This window comes from Streptopelia decaocto (genome assembly GCF_964273445.1).
Source record: "Streptopelia decaocto genome assembly, chromosome: 15".
NCBI classification, from domain to species: Eukaryota; Metazoa; Chordata; class Aves; order Columbiformes; family Columbidae; genus Streptopelia; species Streptopelia decaocto.
This window is the reverse complement of record NC_138670.1, coordinates 14124867-14143828: the sequence shown is the minus strand read 5'-3', so window position 1 is coordinate 14143828 and position 18962 is coordinate 14124867. Positions and strand designations below refer to the sequence as shown.

General features: G+C 53.4%; 2 protein-coding genes across 9 annotated transcripts in view; both read right to left on the bottom strand.

Moving 5' to 3' along the window:
* Positions 1-18962, bottom strand: part of LOC309446345 (caspase recruitment domain-containing protein 8-like) — a 68287-nt gene that overhangs the window by 17677 nt on the left and 31648 nt on the right. The gene's annotated exons all lie outside the window — the stretch shown is intronic.
* LOC309446349 (DNA polymerase epsilon catalytic subunit A-like) lies at positions 11660-14712 on the bottom strand. The gene is made up of 7 exons (XM_082066011.1): positions 14463-14712; positions 14224-14304; positions 14099-14143; positions 13857-13949; positions 13116-13270; positions 12119-12260; positions 11660-11791 (listed from the first exon to the last, which is right to left on the bottom strand). The coding sequence occupies exons 1-7, from the start codon at positions 14706-14708 to the stop codon at positions 11675-11677; spliced, it is 879 nt and encodes a 292-aa protein (XP_081922137.1). The 5' UTR covers positions 14709-14712; the 3' UTR covers positions 11660-11674.

Genomic DNA, 18962 nt, shown 5'->3' with positions numbered 1-18962 from the left:
CTTGGATCCAGGCTGGCAAGCAGGTCTGGGGTTGGCACAGGGTCCCCCGCTGGTTCACTGGTCACCGCAGCACCTGCCCTTCCCCTTCTTCCCAGCACACCCCTGCCCCCCCTTTCCTGCCAGCCCTGGCCAGCTGGGGAGGACGCGGCTCTGCCTGCCTGGGGCTGCGGGGGCCAGCCTGTCCCCACCTCCACTGCAGTGGCATGTGGGGGCAGTTAATTTGGGGGTGGTGGGATGTGCAGGGCTGCAGGTTGCCAGCTCCCTGACTGCTGCATGGCTGCAGGGAGCCAAGGGTGGGCAGCACGGTGGGCAGGTGGCTGGCACGGCTGGCGTGGCCCTGTCGGTCCCCAGGGAGGCAGCGCTGTCCCCCTTGGGGCAGACTCACAGCCCCAGGATGCTTGAGCACCCTGCCCCGCACCCCAGGGTGCCCGTGCAGCCCAGGAGCCAGGCAGGAGCGGCAGGACCTGCCGGCGACATTCAGGGCACCCTCTGCCCTGGCAGATGGGCAGCAAGGACAGTTCAGTGTCTGACCCTGCGGTCCAGGCAGAGCCCAGTGCGGGAGCGGAGTCAGGGTGAGGGACTCCGTGCCTGGACCCCAGGGCTGCACTCCAAGCAATGACGATGAGCCGCGCACTGACCAGCTGCTCTGCAGTATTCACGGGGAGGGGAGGACCCGCGGCCACCCCTCGGGACTGGGCTGCCCACATGCCCTGTCCTCACGGGTGCTGGCCCTGGCTCAGTCACCCCATTGCAGGCAGAGCCACGTCCAGCGCTGTTCCCGGGACAGAGCAGCCACACGGTGCTGCTGGTGACCACATCCCTGCCCTGGAGACACGTGCTCGGCCCTGTACGGTGCAGTGAAACAGCCCCAACTCTTGTACACTCGTTGTTTCAGTGGAGCCTGAGTGTCCGTGGCCTGCCGATAGAGCTTGCTGTTGGGAGAACTCCCTGCAAAGCAATTTATCGATTCCTTCCAAGGCCAAATCCTTGCTGTTTGCTTGGCAGCTGCGTGGCAGTGCTTTTGCACACCAGAGTTCAAAAATCCTGCGTGCCGGGTATGGAAACGGAAGTGGCTGTTGGCCGTCGTGTGTTTCTGCTGCCAGGTGCAGTGTCCCATGGGATGAGCTCTGCACCGAGCCCCAGGCAGGCACAGCACCATAGGTGGGGATGCTCCTGCTCCGCTGCCTGCAGACGTACCCAGTGCTCCTGCTGTCATTTCTCCTGCTTTAAAACTGAGGCAGCTCCAGCAGGACCCACAGTCCCTCTCGCAAGGCTGTGGACGGATGTGGCTTCCTGAAGCTCCTGCATTTGCAGGCTCCATCTGAGGGTAGTTTTATAACAGCAGCGAAATCTGCAGGTGAACAGCCCAGTTAAGCCTCGTGTCTCATTGGGAGCAGGGAGCAAGGACCTAAAGCTGTGTATGAGAGGGCAGTGAACCAGCTGGACAACCTCGCAGATTCGTATACTCAGAGTCTCTAAGACAGCCGCGACCCAAGAGAATCTGTATGTGGTGGAGAAAAAGCCTTCCGCTGTATGCAAGGTTGTCTCAAAAGTCATAGAAGGAAAAGATGTATTTGGGGCACGCAGTAAGAAAAGGCACACAGAGATGCTGAGAGTCTGCCAAACAGGGTGATGGAGAAGGAAAAGAGTGGAGTGGGGAGCAGAGGAACGTGCCAGGCACGGGGGTGGGGAGTAGATCCCTGTCCGCATAGGGGAGAGCAGAGACGAGAATCCAGCGGGGAAATGTGGAAGTGACCAGGGAAAGGACGGGACGGGTCATTTCCAGGAGGGCAGAAGTAACCGCTGGACGGAGAGGGAGCAAAAATGCCTCTTTGCGTGCCCGGGGCCAGCGTGGCCACCCGCGGGAGCAGCGGGATGGGGGCGGCGGGGACACCCGCTCCCCGCTGCGGTCCCGTGTCCCGGGCGGCCGCCCCGCCCCGCCCCGCCCGGGGGCGGCCGCGCTCCCGCCGCCGCGCCGGCATCGCCGCTGCTGCCCAGGTAAGCGCGGGGGCGGCGGGTCCCGGCCCGGGGCTGGTGGAGCGGGGGCGCTCCTGGTGCGGGGCCGCTGGCCGCAGCTGCCGAAGCCGCATCCGCGCCGGGGGACGGGGCGGGCGATCGGGCGGGCGGATCGGGCATCCGCCGGTACCCCGCAGGAGCGGGGATGCCGGGGGCGAGGAGGCTCCTCTGCAGCCGGAGCTGCCGGCAGGGCCGGGCCGGGCCGGGCGAGCGGTGGCCGGTGGCCGGTGGCCGCCGCAGCGCTGCGGGAGCGCCGCTTATTTTCGCATCTCGCGTGAGATGCAGCAATTGCTTAAAAAATCAGAGCAGAGCGACAGCGATTGCGGTCGGGGAGAAGAAGCCGCGTTTCTACTCAACCTCCAGGTTTGGGTCCCTGTTCCCCCCCCGCCCCCTCCACGTGTCCTCCACGTTTGTTTGTCCCTGGTTTGGGGGACTGTGAACCCACCCGCGCAAACAGCCCCGGTGTCCCGGACCGGCAGCTGGGGGACTGGCGAAACGCAGGCAGTCCATGCAATACTTGCAGGTGTGAAGCTGCCTTTGCGTGGGTGCCTGGGGAAATGATATCAGCAAAGTGGGTAACCTCACGGGCTCCTCTGAGAGGGAACGTCAGTCTCCTGGTGCAGTGGATGGAGATTTGGTGGTGGTGTGCTTTAGATTAGTATTGGAAAACATCGCCCTAATAAACTCCTTCTGCACTGCTTGCAGCTTCTATAGGGAACCCGGCTTTTACTTATTCCATCGTGAACTGGCAGCAATAGGCAGCAAGGGGAAGGACTTGGCTGCCTGTAGTAGAGAGATTGAGAATTAAAATTCTTTTGCTTTGTGAAATGTTTTGATTTTTGCATCAAGCAGTCTGCGCCCGGGGAGAATTTTCAGCATTTGCACTTTTTATTGGTGTACCTTTGAGATCTGAACAAAGTCTCGTGTTTGATTGTTAATTTCAGAATATTTCCTATGCAGTTTGCAGAGGATGTGTTTGGAGGGGTGGCAAAGACACCGCTGCTGAATGAGCCTTTAACCTGGAGCCTATAAATTGCTGAAGCAGCAGCCAGTAAAACAATTGTGGCTAATTGTAGTCTGACATAGTGTTCCCGCCGGGCTTCTTTTCGGGAGCTGGTGGGGCACATTGAACTGCAGCTTTGTAGCTCTCTGTGCTGCTGCTGACACAAACTGCCGGTGACAAGGTGACAAGGTGAAGTGCACCAGGACACGTCCCTCTTTGTCTCCTGTGAGGCAGGGCCATGCAGACGGTGGGGCTGTGAACTGCTTTTGGGGTTTTGCACAGTGAGTTTTGTTTGTGTTTCTTGGGGCCACCCAAAAGCAGATTACCTGGCAAAGCCAAATCTGCTGTTTGCTCCAGGTTGGTCAAAGCAGATCTCGGTTTTTGCCAGGAAGCAGCGGGAAAGGCAAAGGTTTGCTGGGGAGGGGTGTGCTGAGGGGTGCGCAGGAGCGGGGGGCTCCTGGGGAGGCGAGGTGGTGGAAGGAGCAGGAGGGGACTGGTTGGGCTCTAACAGTGTCAGAGCTGCTGGTGCCAGCAGCCGGGGGACCCTGGAGCGGGGCCGGGAGGGGGGTGGGGATGGGTACGGAAATGTCGGGACATTGGGAGCAGGCAGGTTGGGCAGAGGGCAGCGGGAACCGGCTGGAGAGCTGTCTGCGGGAAAAGGGGCGGGTGGCTGGAGAGATGCAGGGGAGGTTGGGGTGTCAGGGAAAGGAGAGAAGGGGGTTCCTGTGTGCCAGCCCCCCTGAGTTTGGCTCCTCTGCTGCGTGGGCAGGGGGTGGGCAGCGGCACGGCTGTGAGGGTGTCGTGGGTGCAGCATCCTCGAGGGGGAGGGACGGGTTTTGGTTACACTAATGAGTGTTTTTCCTCCAGCTGAGCACCCCATGCAGGGAGGCTGGTCTGTGCAAGTGCTGGGGGCTGTGGGGAGGAAGGCTGTAGGACGCCTGTGTTCATCCTCTGTAGTACAATTCCTGAAAAAAGTGATAACTTCAGGATGGAGACCCGGCTATTTATTTTCACCACAAAATTATTTTAAAAATACAAGTTCTCCCTGCCTTAAAAACACGGTCTTCTGTCACGCTCTCTTTTGTGTGACTTGGTTGTCCTCCCACTGTGTCTTTCCACAATTTTCTTGTGGCAGATGAGCGCTGTGCCCCTCCCCAGGGTCAGAGCAGGGCTGCCCCCTGTTGCCTTGATAACACAGAGCACACGGCGTGGCTCGTGGGGTGTGGGGAAGAGCCTTGGGACCCCCGATGCTCTGGCCATGCCTGAGCTGTGCTCAGAGTCCCACGTCCAGAGGAAAGACCTGCTTTCCTTGGCAGCAGAGCCCAGCCCGTCCTGGAGATGGGGCAGTTTGCTGAGCCAGACCTGGCAAGGAACTGGAGCTCCTGATACTAAACTGGGAAATTTCTCCATGTGCTGGTGGGCTGTGGCAGCTTGGCTGTGCCTGGGGCGGTGCAGCGGGTGGAGGATGGAACCCCGCGTGGGCAGAGAGGGAGGCTGCGGGCAGCTCGGGGAGGCAGCAGGACTTTGTGCCAGCAGCTGCCTTGATTTTTGGTGGAGTCGCTCTCTGGAGGCAGCAGGAAGGTGTTTGTGGGCTGCGTGACACTGTAGTTGCAGCTGTGGTCAGACAACAACCGGAGCCCCAGTGCCGTCTCCCCACCGCCCGCTCTGCGCCGTGGGGAGCGCGGTCTGTGCACCGCGGGTCTGTGCCAGCTCCCGCTCTGCCAGGCTGTGCCGGGACAGACCGGGACTGCTGCAAACTGGTGGCCCATGGAGACTGGCTGCATTTGGGGAGGGAAGGAGGTCAGCAGCAGGAGGGTGCTGTTGGCCCTCTGGGCTGAAACCTGTTCCTGGCAGGGCTGGAGAGGCATGGCAGGGGTGCTGGGGGTCATGGCAGGGGTGCTGGGGGTCATGGCAGGGGTGCTGGGGGCTAGGAGGGTACTAGGGCAGAGGCAGGTGTGCTGGGACTCTTGGGATCCACCTTGTGTATTTTTATCAATGGTCTCTGCCCACAAGGCAGCAGATGTTGCTGAAACACGTTGAGGAGGCAGAGGTAATAATTTTACTGCTTTACTGCTTTATCAACTCAAAAATCACTACCCAAGCCCAGAAAAAAGGTTTTCCCTTGAGCACCAGTGTGACACCAACAGTGCATCAGAAACCAGCTCCTCGGGGCGGACACACAAGCCCTGCCCCGGCAGATGCTCCACCAGGTCGTCTTGGCGGGTGATTTTGGGGGGGTAGGTGTTGGAGAATGGCCAAGAGAGAAAGGGCATGAGACCCTCTCTACGGAGAGGATCTCTTCTAGTTAGCATGAGTAGGCCTCAGTTAGCATGAGCTGAGCAAGGGTGGGTGAGAAGGTATTGCCTGGGAAAGGCCTGCATAAACAAGTCTCACAGTCTCAGGAGGCAGCTCCTGAGAAAGGCCTGGATAAACAAGTACCAGGAGGCAGCTCCGAGATAATGAGGGAACTCACATACCAGGGGGGCCACAGAAGGGGATGGACTCATTATGTATGTTGGGATGGGCTCATTACGTATGCTATCAAATTGGTGTTTGACGAGTAGGCATAATTAATAGAACCACTATAAAGGTCTGTGCTCTGTATCAATAAATTGAAGCATGTTTATCATCCGCATCGGATGGCTGCATTTCTTCCTCCATCGCCGTAGGCCCGATCCCATGCCAGGGTCTTGACCCCCGACATTTGGCGCCCGAACCCGGACCTGAAGGCCGAACAGGGACCCGAAGGACTAACGAGGACTTACAAGGATTAACGGGGACCTACAAGAACTACCACGGACCACAGAACCTACCACGGGCCTGGACGACGGAAACGACAGCGGCGCCGGATCAGTGACCGGCGGGCAAGAGCGACCGAACGCTGTGCTGCGGTGTGTCGTCTCCGACGCCTGAACCGATTAAAGTTCGCCACTGAAGGGCTACTAAAGGGCAGGGCAGAAAGGATATCGCTGAAGGATACATAAGTGGATACATAAGTGGATACATAAGTGGATACATAAGAGGATACATAAGTGGATACATAAGTGGATACATAAGTGGATACATAAGTGGATACATAAGAGGATACATAAGTGGATACATAAGAGGATACATAAGAGGTACCGTGCCAATTTTATTATGGATAAGGGGAGGCATGGATTTAAAGGGAGGCATGGATTTAAAAAGTAGCCCTAAATCTTTTACAGTGCTTTTTAGAAAAGCGGGGGTTGATAATAGTTGCGTTAAACAGCTAGCTGGTCTAGTAGCAACAGGGAGAGTAGAGAAAACTAGGAGATGTGCTCTAGAATATGGTTATAGATGATGATAATTCAACGGAGAACCTCAAAGGACCATTAATTTGGTGCAGAGGCATGGGAACTGTGTTGTGGAAGGCAATAAGTCACCGTGAAAGATATATTCTCGGCCTTGTAACCGCCTGGAAACTGATAATTACTACAGTGAAGCAATTAAAACCTGAAAAGACTGTTCCGAGCATTAGTGACTCAAAACTTGAACTTTGGGACAATATAGAGCAGAAAAAATGGGATAGAGTCAGCAATGGAAATCATGGGACTGTCTTAAAAGACCTTAAGGCTGAACGATCTGCTGCTGCCGGAATTTTTGCAGCGTTGCAGTCCGGGGCGGGGGGAGGAAAAATGCTGAGCGGGTGGCCTCCTGTACCATCATCTAACAGCAAGTCCAGGGGATTGGAGTCAGACAACTTATTCAAAGAACCTGTGAAAGAGGAGAATGCTAAAGTCGTAAACAAGTGTACTATCAGCCCTTTTACCAATTTTACCAGTCTGCTTTTACTGTCTTTCAACCCTCTATCCCCTACGAGAGAGCAGAAGGAGTCGCCGGATGAGAACTGGGCAAAAGAACTCTGTGAAAGGTAACAGCCATAGATCATTTAGGACAGAACTATGCGGATTCGTTGAAAGAGGCAGGTATCCCACAACTCCTGGAAGAGACACTAATTGACACACCGCAATCAGGGTCCCAATGAGACTTACACGCAATTTATTGACTATCTCCAAGAGGCCGTCAGTAAGCAGGTTGAAAACTTAGAAGCTGAGGAAGCACGAGTGTTGAGATTAGCAGTAGAGAATGCTAATGTTTGCTATCAACATGTTATTTGCAAGTTTTACAGTACGTATTGTGTGCTCCTGTGTATTGCCTCTCTGAAAATCAAGCAGCTTGTCAGGAATGTGCGTTCCACCCCCACCCCCCCTTCCCTCCCTCCCTCCCTCCCTCTTCTCAAGGTTTTACTTGCAAGATGGGGTCAGGAATAATTGCTTTCAGTTGTGTTCCTAGAAGATCAGTGTTGGGAGGTGTTTTAAAACTTGGGAAAACACTCGGAATTGTGAGGAAGGAAGATCTTGTTAAATATTGACATCAGTGTTTGTTGCCGTATAAGTTAAATGACTGGGAAAAGTGTCCGGAGGATAGAATCTTGTTGCAATTAATGTTGTTTTTGAGGCCAGCAGAGCAGGACAAAATGAATCCCTACAAGAGATCATTAAATCATTTCAGACAGCTGAAAGAAAGTTAACTGATAACATACAGGTCACAGCAAACTTGTTAGAGTCTGTGAGGTTCTTTCCTATCTGTTTAAGTATGTTGCAATTTTGGTAGGTTTGTGCTATATGGTAAGATAAGTTCGTAGTCTGTTAAATCACGAGAATCCGTTGACTCAAAATGTGCATTTTGTGATAATTCAGAAAATCATGAGTAATTTAGTTCCTTACTGCATGAATGTGGTCGTAAAAATTTTGCGTGTAGTAGCTGTTATTTTTCTCTCCAGCATGCTAGCTTTATTCCAATATCCAGACTTGCGCAACTCTGTGACAGGCTGTCTCTCATGTCGGTGCACTAAAATTGGCTTTTTCATATGCACATCAAGTAAAGAATCCAGGTTTTGGAATAACAGTTATAGCGCACCAGATGAGACACTGGAAACAAAACAAAGCAAAAAGGAAGGCCTTGCCCGGTTCAGCTCATTGCGATGGCGGGGGGCGAGTGCTGATGGGCTCCGGCGCCACTGACCCGTTTTGTCAGGGAGACCCAGAGGTGCCTCCACCTGCCTGAGCAGTGAGCGGCTCAAAGGTGCAATGCAAAACTGAGGTATTGTCTTCAATTAGTGTGACTGTGATCTATCTGCATATTTGACCTGGGTATTTGGTTTTCACGTCTGAGCTCAGTATTTTAATTTGCATATTTTTAATGGGAACCGGTTCCATTGCTAAAATTCCGCCTTGCTTCACCTTAGGATTGCATCCTTACACATTAGAGTAATTGCTTATACTGTTATCTAGTAATTTTGAGGCCAGAAAAGACTTTAAAGTGTTAAACTCCGCAAAAAAAAAAAAAAAAAAAAAAAAGGACGAACTTGACATGATACTTTAAATGCTATAATGGATGTGAACTTGGTATTGTATGAAGTTATGAAGTTGTATTTAAAGGTTGCTGGAATATGAACTGATTTGGATCTAGGACAATAGAATAATGGATTGATGTTTATTATACTGGTTTATACTGTTTTTTGACATCTCTAAATTGTAAAAGGTAAATGGAACTAAGGAATGTGTAACTGAGAAGTTTCCCAGAGCCTCCCACTTCGTACCAGCCATTATGCCAGCTGCGTGACCTTGGTTATCTCTAAACTGCAGCACGAAGAGAAAGAGAAACAAAAATGGAAAAACCTGGCTGCCTGCTTCTAAGGAGTGAAAGGGGGGTTCTCCCCCCCCACTGCAGCGATGTAATACTGAATGGAGCAGTCCGAGGGTGCAGTTTGAGGTCATGGGAGAAAACGAAAGAAAGGCCGTTTTTTGGGACAAATGGAATGCCAAATTTGAAACAAAGTGTTAATACATGTATACTTATAGTTGCCAGAAAGTCCTATACCTCTCTTAGGTTAAGATTTGTTAAGTAAATTGTAAGCTCCAATAACGTTTTCTGAGAATTCTGTTTAGTTGCATGGCCTACAAGAAGCTGCTGGGATGGTGCAGATCTGCTTGCTGCAAGTGAGAAATCTCCAAGGAAATTTCAAATGCTGTATTTCCACTAGTATTAACAGCCAATGTTGCGATAGAGCAAATACTACGCTGAGAAATCTGAAACAGGTCTTCGATCCGGTAAGGGAAAACAATATCCAATAACTATGACAGCCAAAATGGAGTTAGGAACTTTGAGGAATGAATTTATGACAACTTTACAGGCTGGCTGCATTCGATTGGACTTGCAGATTTGTCTATTTCTAGCTACCACCTAGAAACAACCTGTGGCTATTGTGGGACAGTATGATGAGATTATTAGCACACTGATATACTCACTGTTATATGCCAATTGTCACTCTGATCAAGAAAATGCAGGGAATGAATTTAAGTCTTAATAGGCCATGATCCTTTTGTCATATATGTACCATTTGTGAAATGTAATTCTGATTTCTTTAGTTTGTAATCTATGTCTTTATAAATTGCACTAGCTGGTTTTCTTAACAGCATAGCTTTTGGCATGCATGTAAAATATAAATTGATGCAGAACCTGCAAGTCTTTAACATCAGGTCATAGGCCATACTTGTATTTGGTCTGATCTTACATACTTGCAAAGTTTTTGTTGATGATTCTGGGAGGTGTGAAGATAACAATTGGCATCATTCGGTAAAAAATTATTGAAGGCTCAACCCAATTAGCAGAACTTGGCGCAGCTTTAAATTACTTAGAGCTTTTTAAGGAGGAACCTCTAAATTTGATTTGGGATTCTGAATACGTAGTCAAGGTCCAACGCACGTATCTGATTCTGAACTGTGCTTTTGTTTTAGTTTTGTTCCTTCTTAAAAGAAAAAGGGGGGAGAAGTAGGGAAAACATCACAAAACCAATTGTCAAAAGCATTGTATGTGATGAAATACTTTGCAAGTGTGACCCAAAACCATGCTAAATCAGAAAGAACCTACATTAGTTATGGTCAAATCACTGGTCAATGGAGAAGGCCACATCAATTGATAACCTGGGGGAGAGGTTGTGCTTGTGTCTTTACAGATCAAGGGCCGCAATGGTTGCTGGCACGAAACGTGAAATCTGTGTTCCAGCTGCTGTGTTTTGAATGCCTGCACAGACAAAGACTAACATGTGGATTACTTTAGCCAACGTGACTGACCAGGACTCTATATGCCTAACTACGATGTCTCTGGAAGAACTGTTCCACACATGCTTGGTTGGCATCGCCCTTGATGACTACAGCACCATCATACAACTGTTTCAATAGTGGTCGACGTAAAGGCATTGCAACAAACTGTAATAATACCAACATGGCACTTTGGATTAACTGTCTCCTGGAAACAGACATTGAACCACAGGAACTGGAATTGCTGAGATCTGTGCCCATGGATGCTTGTATCCAGCTGGTTTGTGAAAGGTGTCAGAACAATATGCTAAAGCATGGATGGATAAGACTGCAAAATGTTAATGCTACCATTGGTGATTATAGAAATGAAACTCGATGGTGTAATGCTTCGCAGAAGAATCCGAGGGATGTCATTGATAGTGTGGGACAGACTGTATGGTGTATTCTTGATCTGTGAAGATAGAGCCTGACCAGGAATTCCTTCTAATGCTGTTGGAGGACTGTGTTTTGGGACTATTAACTCTCTTAACACCCATGATAGTCGATCACAGAAAAGCGACACGGGAAAGACGTTTTTTGCATGCATATAAGTCAAAATGTGATGATAATGTAGATTTTTGGGGGTTAAGGCTAAGGGTTTAGGATCGCTTGTATCTGGTGTTGGCACAGCTAAAGCTTTAAATATTTTAGAAAATTAGGATGCTGGCTAGTTAAGCAAACTAACAGAACTTCAAAGGCTTTAAGTGGACTTTTGTTAGATGTAGATTCTGTAAGACATGCCACACGGTAGAGTAGAGCTGCGACAGACTTTTGTAATTGGCTCAAAGACATGGGTGTGAAGGATGTGATGGTCTCTGCTGTATGGATCTAAAAGATAAATAGATTTCAATCCATAAGGAAATTCAACGACTTATGGACCACTCCCAAAAGATTCAAAAGGATATGGGGTTTTTCAGCCTAGAAAGTTTGACGAACTGGCTGGGACTGGGAGGATGGGTCAAAAGACCTTTTGCAAAGTCTGTTAGCTATTGTGCTTATTGCAGTAATTGGGCTTTTGTGTTTAAGCTGTGCTTTATCTTGTATTAAGAGAATATTTGAGCACACGTTGAGACAAACTCTGCTCATCCGAAAAGAAAAAGGGGGGAATTGTTGGAGAATGACCAAGAGAGAAAGGGCATGAGACCCTCTCTACGGAGAGGATCTCTTCTAGTTAGCATGAGTAGGCCTCAGTTAGCATGAGCTGAGCAAGGGTGGGTGAGAAGGTATTGCCTGGGAAAGGCCTGCATAAACAAGTCTCACAGTCTCAGGAGGCAGCTCCTGAGAAAGGCCTGGATAAACAAGTACCAGGAGGCAGCTCCGAGATAACGAGGGAACTCACATACCAGGGGGGCCACAGAAGGGGATGGACTCATTATGTATGTTGGGATGGGCTCATTACGTATGCTATCAAATCGGTGTTTGATGAGTAGGCATAATTAATAGAACCACTATAAAGGTCTGTGCTCTGTATCAATAAATTGAAGCATGTTTATCATCCGCATCGGATGGCTGCATTTCTTCCTCCGTCGCCGTAGGCCCGATCCCATGCCGGGGTCTTGACCCCCGACAGGTAGGTGCTGCCCCGGTATCGCACGTTGTACCAGTGGGCCTGTGGAGAGAGGGGGTGGGCAGTGCCTCACGGGGGGGCCAGCTCCCTGCACCCCTTCTGTTCAGCTGCTGGGGACAGAGCTGCGCCAATTAAATGCAGCCCAGAAGAAAGGCTCAAACTGCGGCTGTATATCAATCATTTAACTTTTCTGCATGTCATTAACTAAGGAGAAGGCCCAGCAGTGTGGGACTAAGCTTTGCACATGAACCCACAGTCACTGACACCTTTGCAAAGGTCCTGCAGGAAAAACGTTTCTGCCCCACCTGCACTTGAGGAGCAGGGCAGCAGGAAAGAGCAGCTCTCCCAGCTTCCCCGCTCGTTACTCACCACGTGGATCTTCAGGTCAATGGAGACGCGAACATGGTAGGGAACGTCGTACTCCCGCATATCCACGATGTTGTCCATCTGGCTGGCAACCTTCCTGGAGGCCCCTTCCTCGTCCGTGCTCAGGCTGCCCCCGCTCAGAGCACTGCAAGGCACACAGCGAAGCAGCCGCCTTACCGGAGCGCACGGCTGCTGCTCGGCCGCGAGGGACGGCCCCGCAGCACCGGTGACGCCCGGCAGCAGGAGGAGGAGAAACGCTCCTCGCTGGGACAGACAGCGCGCACGGTCCTTCCGCTGCCTGGAGGTTCACCTCTTCTGATGCCCTGAGCTGGGTCTGCTCAGCGGCACACACAGACAAAACACACACGTGCCTGCGTAATGAAGGTTCTTACACCATTGGATTCATACATATGGTAATGAGTCTAAACATAATGAGGGCAACCTGGGAAGCACTCTGAACAGGGATGGTATGCCTTCCAGGTGAGCAGGGAGCACTCATCTGGCTTGATTCTTCCTCAAATTTCAGCTGAAATCAGACTTCTGGGTCAGGAAACCAAAGAGAGGAGTGAATTTTTAATGTGTATATTCTGGTTGACTTTAAAAACAAAGTTTTTTATTTTTTTTCTGCCTGCTTCCAATCTTGTAAACAAGTACCTGTTTTTTTATTCCAATAGAAAACACTTGTTGGGCTTTTTTCCCCTTTAGCCACAGCTAGAAGTAAGGCTGCACAGCACCTCAGCATCCTTTCTCGGGGGACAGGGACTCTATCTGACCAGCAGACAGAGGTACCACCACAGCACAGCGCATCCCTAAGGCTCTGGGGCCTCTTGATGTGCAGCACTGAGCTGAAAGAACCACCTCGGAGACGGGTGGCAGAGAGGAATAGCTGGGGTCACATCCCAGGCAGGGCAGCACCTCTCTGAGGACAGTTAAGAAATAATCAAGGGACCCTAATAATTAACACAAGCGACCAATTGGCTGCCCTGAGGAGAGCTCCCACCTCGACAGCATGGACGTGTAGACATCGCTCGCCTGGTCTCGCTCTTTGTTTTTCCTCACAGCGGGAGAGATCTCCTTCCGCACCTTCACCAAGTCCTCCACCGTGTTGAAGGACAGCTTGATGTAGTTCCTCTTCAGGCCCACCAAGTGGTTTGGCTGCAAAGCAGCAAGACAACGCCAGCTCAGGGGGGACGAGCAGTGAGCGATGGACACCATAAGAGTGGGAGGGGAAGGCAGACTAGACTGAGGAAGGTGGAAAAATTGGCCAAGACCAACATGCCAACGGGCAGGAGAGTCAAGCACTAAGAAGAGACTCTGGTGGGCACATCAGGGAAGAGCATAAGAGCTGCACAGCAAGGGCCCGGCCAGCCCTGCTGCCCATGCAGGCAGGACCATGAGCAGGATTCACCCGGGAAAGAGGAGGAAGAGCAGGTCAAGGATGAGCAGCACCCCCTCCTGCGGTACCCTCTCCTCCTCCAATCATTCTTTAATTCCTGCAGGTAAACATTTTGAACGTGCTGCGAATCAGCTGATGTGCTCAAGGAGAGGAATGTACTTCCTACCGATAAGCAATTAGCCATAACTAACCTGCTGCTGCTAAGCACCACAAGCAGCACTGGGAGACTGAAGCCAAGCACGCTGTTTCCCTTCACTACTCACTCGCTTCCTAATTCACTAGCATTGTGCCAGGTCCAAAAAAATATATGCTACTCAAGAGCACAGAGGGCAGAAGAATACAGACCAGGTCTAAGTCTTCTTTAGGGACAGTTTCCAGCTTTGCAATCTTCCCTTGGAACTTCTTGGAGAGGAATGAGGACACTTCTCGCTCGCAGCCCTGCCAAGAGACCCTGGGGCTGAGCAGCGCAGCTCTGTCCCTTGGGAGAAGGCGGTTCCAAAGCAGGATGCCCAGGAGGCCTTGAGGTCCCCAGGGACCTGCTGTGCCCTTCCCTGGGGACCTCAGCCCTCCCAGGGTCCCCTTCTCACCTTGTGGGTGGCGATGTAGAAGTAGGGCTTGTAGGGCAGGGCCACCTAGGAGAGAGCAGGTGGGTCACAGCAGCAGGCCCCCTTTGTGGGACCCTGCACCTCATCCAGCCCCCCCAGGGACCCACCTTGAAACGGCTCCCGTCCTCCTGGATGAAGTAGTAATCCACAGCGCTCACCGACCGCCGGTCCTCGTCCAGCACCTCCGTCTGCCCACGGACACCACGGACTCAGCAGGATCCCTCCGTGAGACCCCCCCGGGCCCTACCAGGCTCCCTCCATAGGATCTCCCTACCGGGGCCTCCCTGAGCTACTCTCCCGTGCCCCGATGGTTGGCTGCTCGTTCCCCACCCGGGCCGGTCCGTACCGGGTGCATGTTGATGAGCCAGCCCGTCCGCTCGCCGGGCTCCGCCGGCCGCTCGAAGCCGAACAGCGCGTCCAGCCGGTCCGTGCGCTGCGATCGTTCCAGGCGGCTGAGAGCGGACAGTGCGGGGCCATCGTCCCTGCCCGACGCCGTGCCGTCAGGCCCCGCCGCCGGCTCCCGGGGCCCGCCCGCCCGCCGGCCCCGCCGCGCTGCCTCGGGGTCTCCGCCACCGCCGCCCCGCAGCGCCATCCCCGGCCCGGCTCAGCTCGGCCCGGCTCAGCTCGGCCCGGCTCAGCTCGGCCCGGCTCAGCTCAGCTCGGCCCGTCTCAGCACGTCCCGCCGCCGCGGAAGGAATATCCCGCGCTGCACCCGGTTCCCGCGAGAGGGAACCCCGCCCCGCCCCACGGTGAGAGAACCAATCAGAGAACAATCCAGCGAACTCCGCGGCACCTCCAGCCAATGGTGGAGAGAAGCGCCCCGGCGCGCCCCGCCCAGCCGGTTGCGGAGCCGCCCGGGCCGAGCGGGAGGGGCGTCCCCGCTGCTCCAGGTCTGCGGTGGCGGCAGCTGCTGCCACCACGGGCTGCAAACCTGACAGCCCCTCGGTGGAGGAGCGGTACAGCGCGCTGTGCGTGTGTGCAGAGCCGTAACGGCATGGCCGCCTCCCGCCCCCCCGCCGGGATCCCACTGCCCGGCGCTTGGACACCAGGAACCGGGGTCCCTGTCCAGAGTGGGGATGTGGCTGCCCCATTCCCCTTTGTGGATTCAGCCAGCAGCGAAGACGAGCGCATATCCCAGACACACACCCGTGCACACTCAGACACAGGACACACAGACAGCCACGGGCAGGCGCTGCCGTCATCCGCACCCACAGGCGGGACCCACATCACACACCAGCCCCGTCCCCTCCTCTCGTGGTGGCAGCGGTGGGAGGTCACTAGTGCGGCACACACGCACTTGAGGGTTCCCCAAGCACCGATGTGGCCCCTCTGTCCCGCCAGCTCCCCGACCTGGACCCCAGCCCTCAGACACACCCCACGGGCCCTCGAGTCACCAGCTGGTCCGGCTTGAATTTTGCTGGTGAACGCACAGGCGCAGCTCCTGCACACCTGGTTTTGGGGGATACTCTCGCCCCCACCAGACACACAGGCTGTGCCTCACGGTCCAGCCCCAGCTGCATGGAGCCCTAATTCGCCTCACTCCAGTGCCCCCAGTAGCTCGTTTTTCGGACACCATTCCCCAAAGACCCCCACTCCCTCTCACAGGTGACACCTGAGCCCCTGACGCACACGTGGGTCTCACCAGTTACTGGCACGTGGTCCTCGAAGCACAAGGGGTAGAGAGGATGATGGCGCAGAGAAATAGTTAAGAAAACATTTAATGAGAAATATAAACATAGGACAGACTGTGGTGACCAGGCACAGGGCTCAGCCAGACCGGACCTGGTTTCTACCTGAGTGGCCCCTGTTCTTCACCTTCCTGCCCGCCCCCACTTTGTTCTCCTGGTTCCCTGGCAGATGCGCCCCCACCCCACCCCAGAACAACAGAAACCTCCAGGTTGATGGACCCTTATGGTCATGCACACGCCCCTTGGTCGACAGACAAGGCCTTTGACCAATGAGGCACCTTGGTTGAGAGAAGCTTCTGGACAACTCCCATAAGTGGCCACACTCAGATTCCACTAGGGTGTAAATGGAGCCGCTGAGCCCCCTTTGAGTTGCTGTGCTGGGAGCAGTGGGTATGCGGTTCAAGACTCTCCTCCTTGGACTGGCCGTCTAAGGAATGTTCCCCGGGGACTGATACACCTCAGCTGCCTGGTAAGTGATCATCTGGGTGCCCCTGAGAGTCCTCACTGTGACACAGAATGGGAAGGTGTGCAGTTTGAATTATTACTCTAGAGTTTTGGGATCTGATCCCCTTGAGTTTGGGTTGGTTGTGTAGTAATTGAACTCATCCCTGACCCTTAACAGGGCAGAGACACACTCTTATGTTTCTGCAGCGATGTGCTCTCCAGGTGTGCAAAAGAAGGAACAAATATAGACAAATATATATATATGTATATAAAACAAATATATAGTTCAGTGTCCCTTCCACCCCACAAAGTCACAGAGCATGTTGTGGGGGCCATTTCACTCAAGACTCCCTGCAAGTTACTTTGAGCACCCAGAAGTTGTTGTCTCTGCTTCGGCAACTGAATTTCACCTGAGTTTGACCCAAAAAGTCTCTGCTGAGATCCTGGACACCAGAGCAGACTGCTCCTGCCCTGGCTGGCCCATTCAGCAGCAGTAGGATGTGATCAGTGAAGGCATCCACGTGATCCTGAAAGGAACTGACCTTATAGATGAGAAGAAAGTGATTTAAAATTAACCTGTTGGCTTGCTTTGAATGTAGAGCGGCTGCTATTGAGTCAGACTTTCTCTGAAGAGCCACAGACTTTTGTTCTCTTTGCTATTTTTTGGGGTTTCTTTGGGAGGTGCTCCTTCTCCTGGCTGCTGCAGGGGTCAGGCTGCTTGTTTGGCCCTTCAGTGAATTTGGGTCATTTGGGTAAAGTAGGCTGGAGGGAAATGAGTGCAAGGGTTGATGTTGATAGGGGTTCACATCAACACCCGTGGCTTGCTGTGTCTTGCGCTTGAGAACAAGGCAGCTGTGGGTGGAAATGCAGCTCCCCTCTTCCAGCTGCCGGAGGTGTCCCTGGACGCTGAGGATGGGGAGGCTGAGCTGGAGGTCGCCGTTGTGATGGAAGCTCCTGTGCTGGCAGCTGCCTGCAGCTTCTGGAGAGGCCGAGCCCTGTCTCAGGGGCACACAGGTCTGAGGTATTGGCACTGGCTTAGGAACCAAGGTCTCTTGTTCCAGCAGCTTCTCACCAGTGGTTGGCATGACACTAGTTGTCCACCGCTGGCAACAGGGTGGTTCAGAAGGCTTCTTGTTGCTTTGCACCATGGATTTTCCCTTGAAAGTTCAGGATTCAGGTGCTAGTAAACCTGACTGCCCTTCCGTTGCTCCTCTAAGCTGAAGAATGGCAGCAAAAGCAGTCTGCTGTCCTTGGCCTAGGTGGACTTCTCCAGGTCTGCGATGAGGTAGGGGTCTTTCATCTGGAGGATCTGGTAGAGCTGCTGCTGGGCCTTCCGCCCTTTCTTCTTAACTAGGTCCAGCAAAGCTCGGTTCTTCCTCTTATTTGTATCTTGAGCTTGCAACTCCTCTTCTTCATCGCTGTTGATGACGTTTGCATCCCGCAAGTGTTGCAGAATGGTGGGGAGCTGCCTCATCCTGGAGCAGAGCGCAGTGTGGTGCTTCTCCACAAAGGCTGCACCTGGCAGACACCAAGCCCAAGTTACTGTGCTGCATGCAGCCAGGCAGCCGCAGGTCAGTGCCACACTGCGGTACGTGGAACCCAGAGCCAGCAGACACCATGGCTGTGCACCCTGTCCCACAGCCACGTGTCTGCATCCCTCCACCAGAACGGATGGGCACTGGCTGCAGCAGCAGTGGGAGCGCTGGAGGGAAAGCAAGGAAGGGGGCAGGAGCGTTAAGTCAGAGCCGGGGAGGTGAGGTGGGTGGCAGCCCCATTCAGCTGCCAGAAACTGTCCCCTCTGGGATTCCTACAGTGTCTGGGTGTGAAGTTGCTGTCCTGCCACCGCCCTGCAAAGTGTGGAGCTCCTAACTCAGAGCACAGGTCACTCAAAGCTCTGAAATCTCACAGGACTGCAAGCGGCTTGTAAAGAAACAGAGCCTGGAAAGGCAGGCGATGGCAGCGGGTGCTGAGCAAGCCGTGGGTTGGCGCAGGGCAGCGCTGCCCGTCCTCTCCTCCCAAGCCCCCACCCAGTCCTCCTACGTGAGGCTGGAGTGGGCACCCAGAGGGCAACTCCCTGTAGAATCACAGGATGGTTTGGGTTGAAAGGGCCCTCGCCTTCCTCCCAGCTTGCAGTGCTCCTGCAGCTCCCTGGTGCACACACGCTGCAGCCGCCTTGCCCCTTCCTTCCTGCCCGCAGCCATGGCCAGGTCCTCTCCTTGGGAGACACCCGATCTGGACCCGCTGCACCTCTCCCGCCTCCAGACAGATCTGCCTCGAGCTGCATCTTGGGTGCCTGGCTGGCGTCTTGGATCGGACCTTTCATTAGTAAGATGAGATGCAAGAGGTAATGATGAAGTGCTGTGGCCCCTGGAGAAATTAGGCTGGGATAACAGCTGCAGAACTGCTGGGCAGCATGTTGTTGAAGCAAGTGGAAAGCAAAGCCCCTTGGTCAGAAACTCCTGGAGCTGCTGTCCCCTCTGCCAAGGCCTGGCTGCAGGCTCCTGCGTTGGGGCGTCCCTCCTGTGGAGAACCCTCCCGCTTGGCTGAAAGGCCCCGAGCTGGCTGTACGGGATGCAGCAGCTCTACCACTTAGCAGAAATACAGAAAACTATTGTTTATGGACTGTGGACTGTAGCAGCTGCAGCTCATTCTCATGCCTGTCGCCAGAGTTGGCAAACCAGTTTCAAGGGTCACCTGCACTATGCTGCTTCACC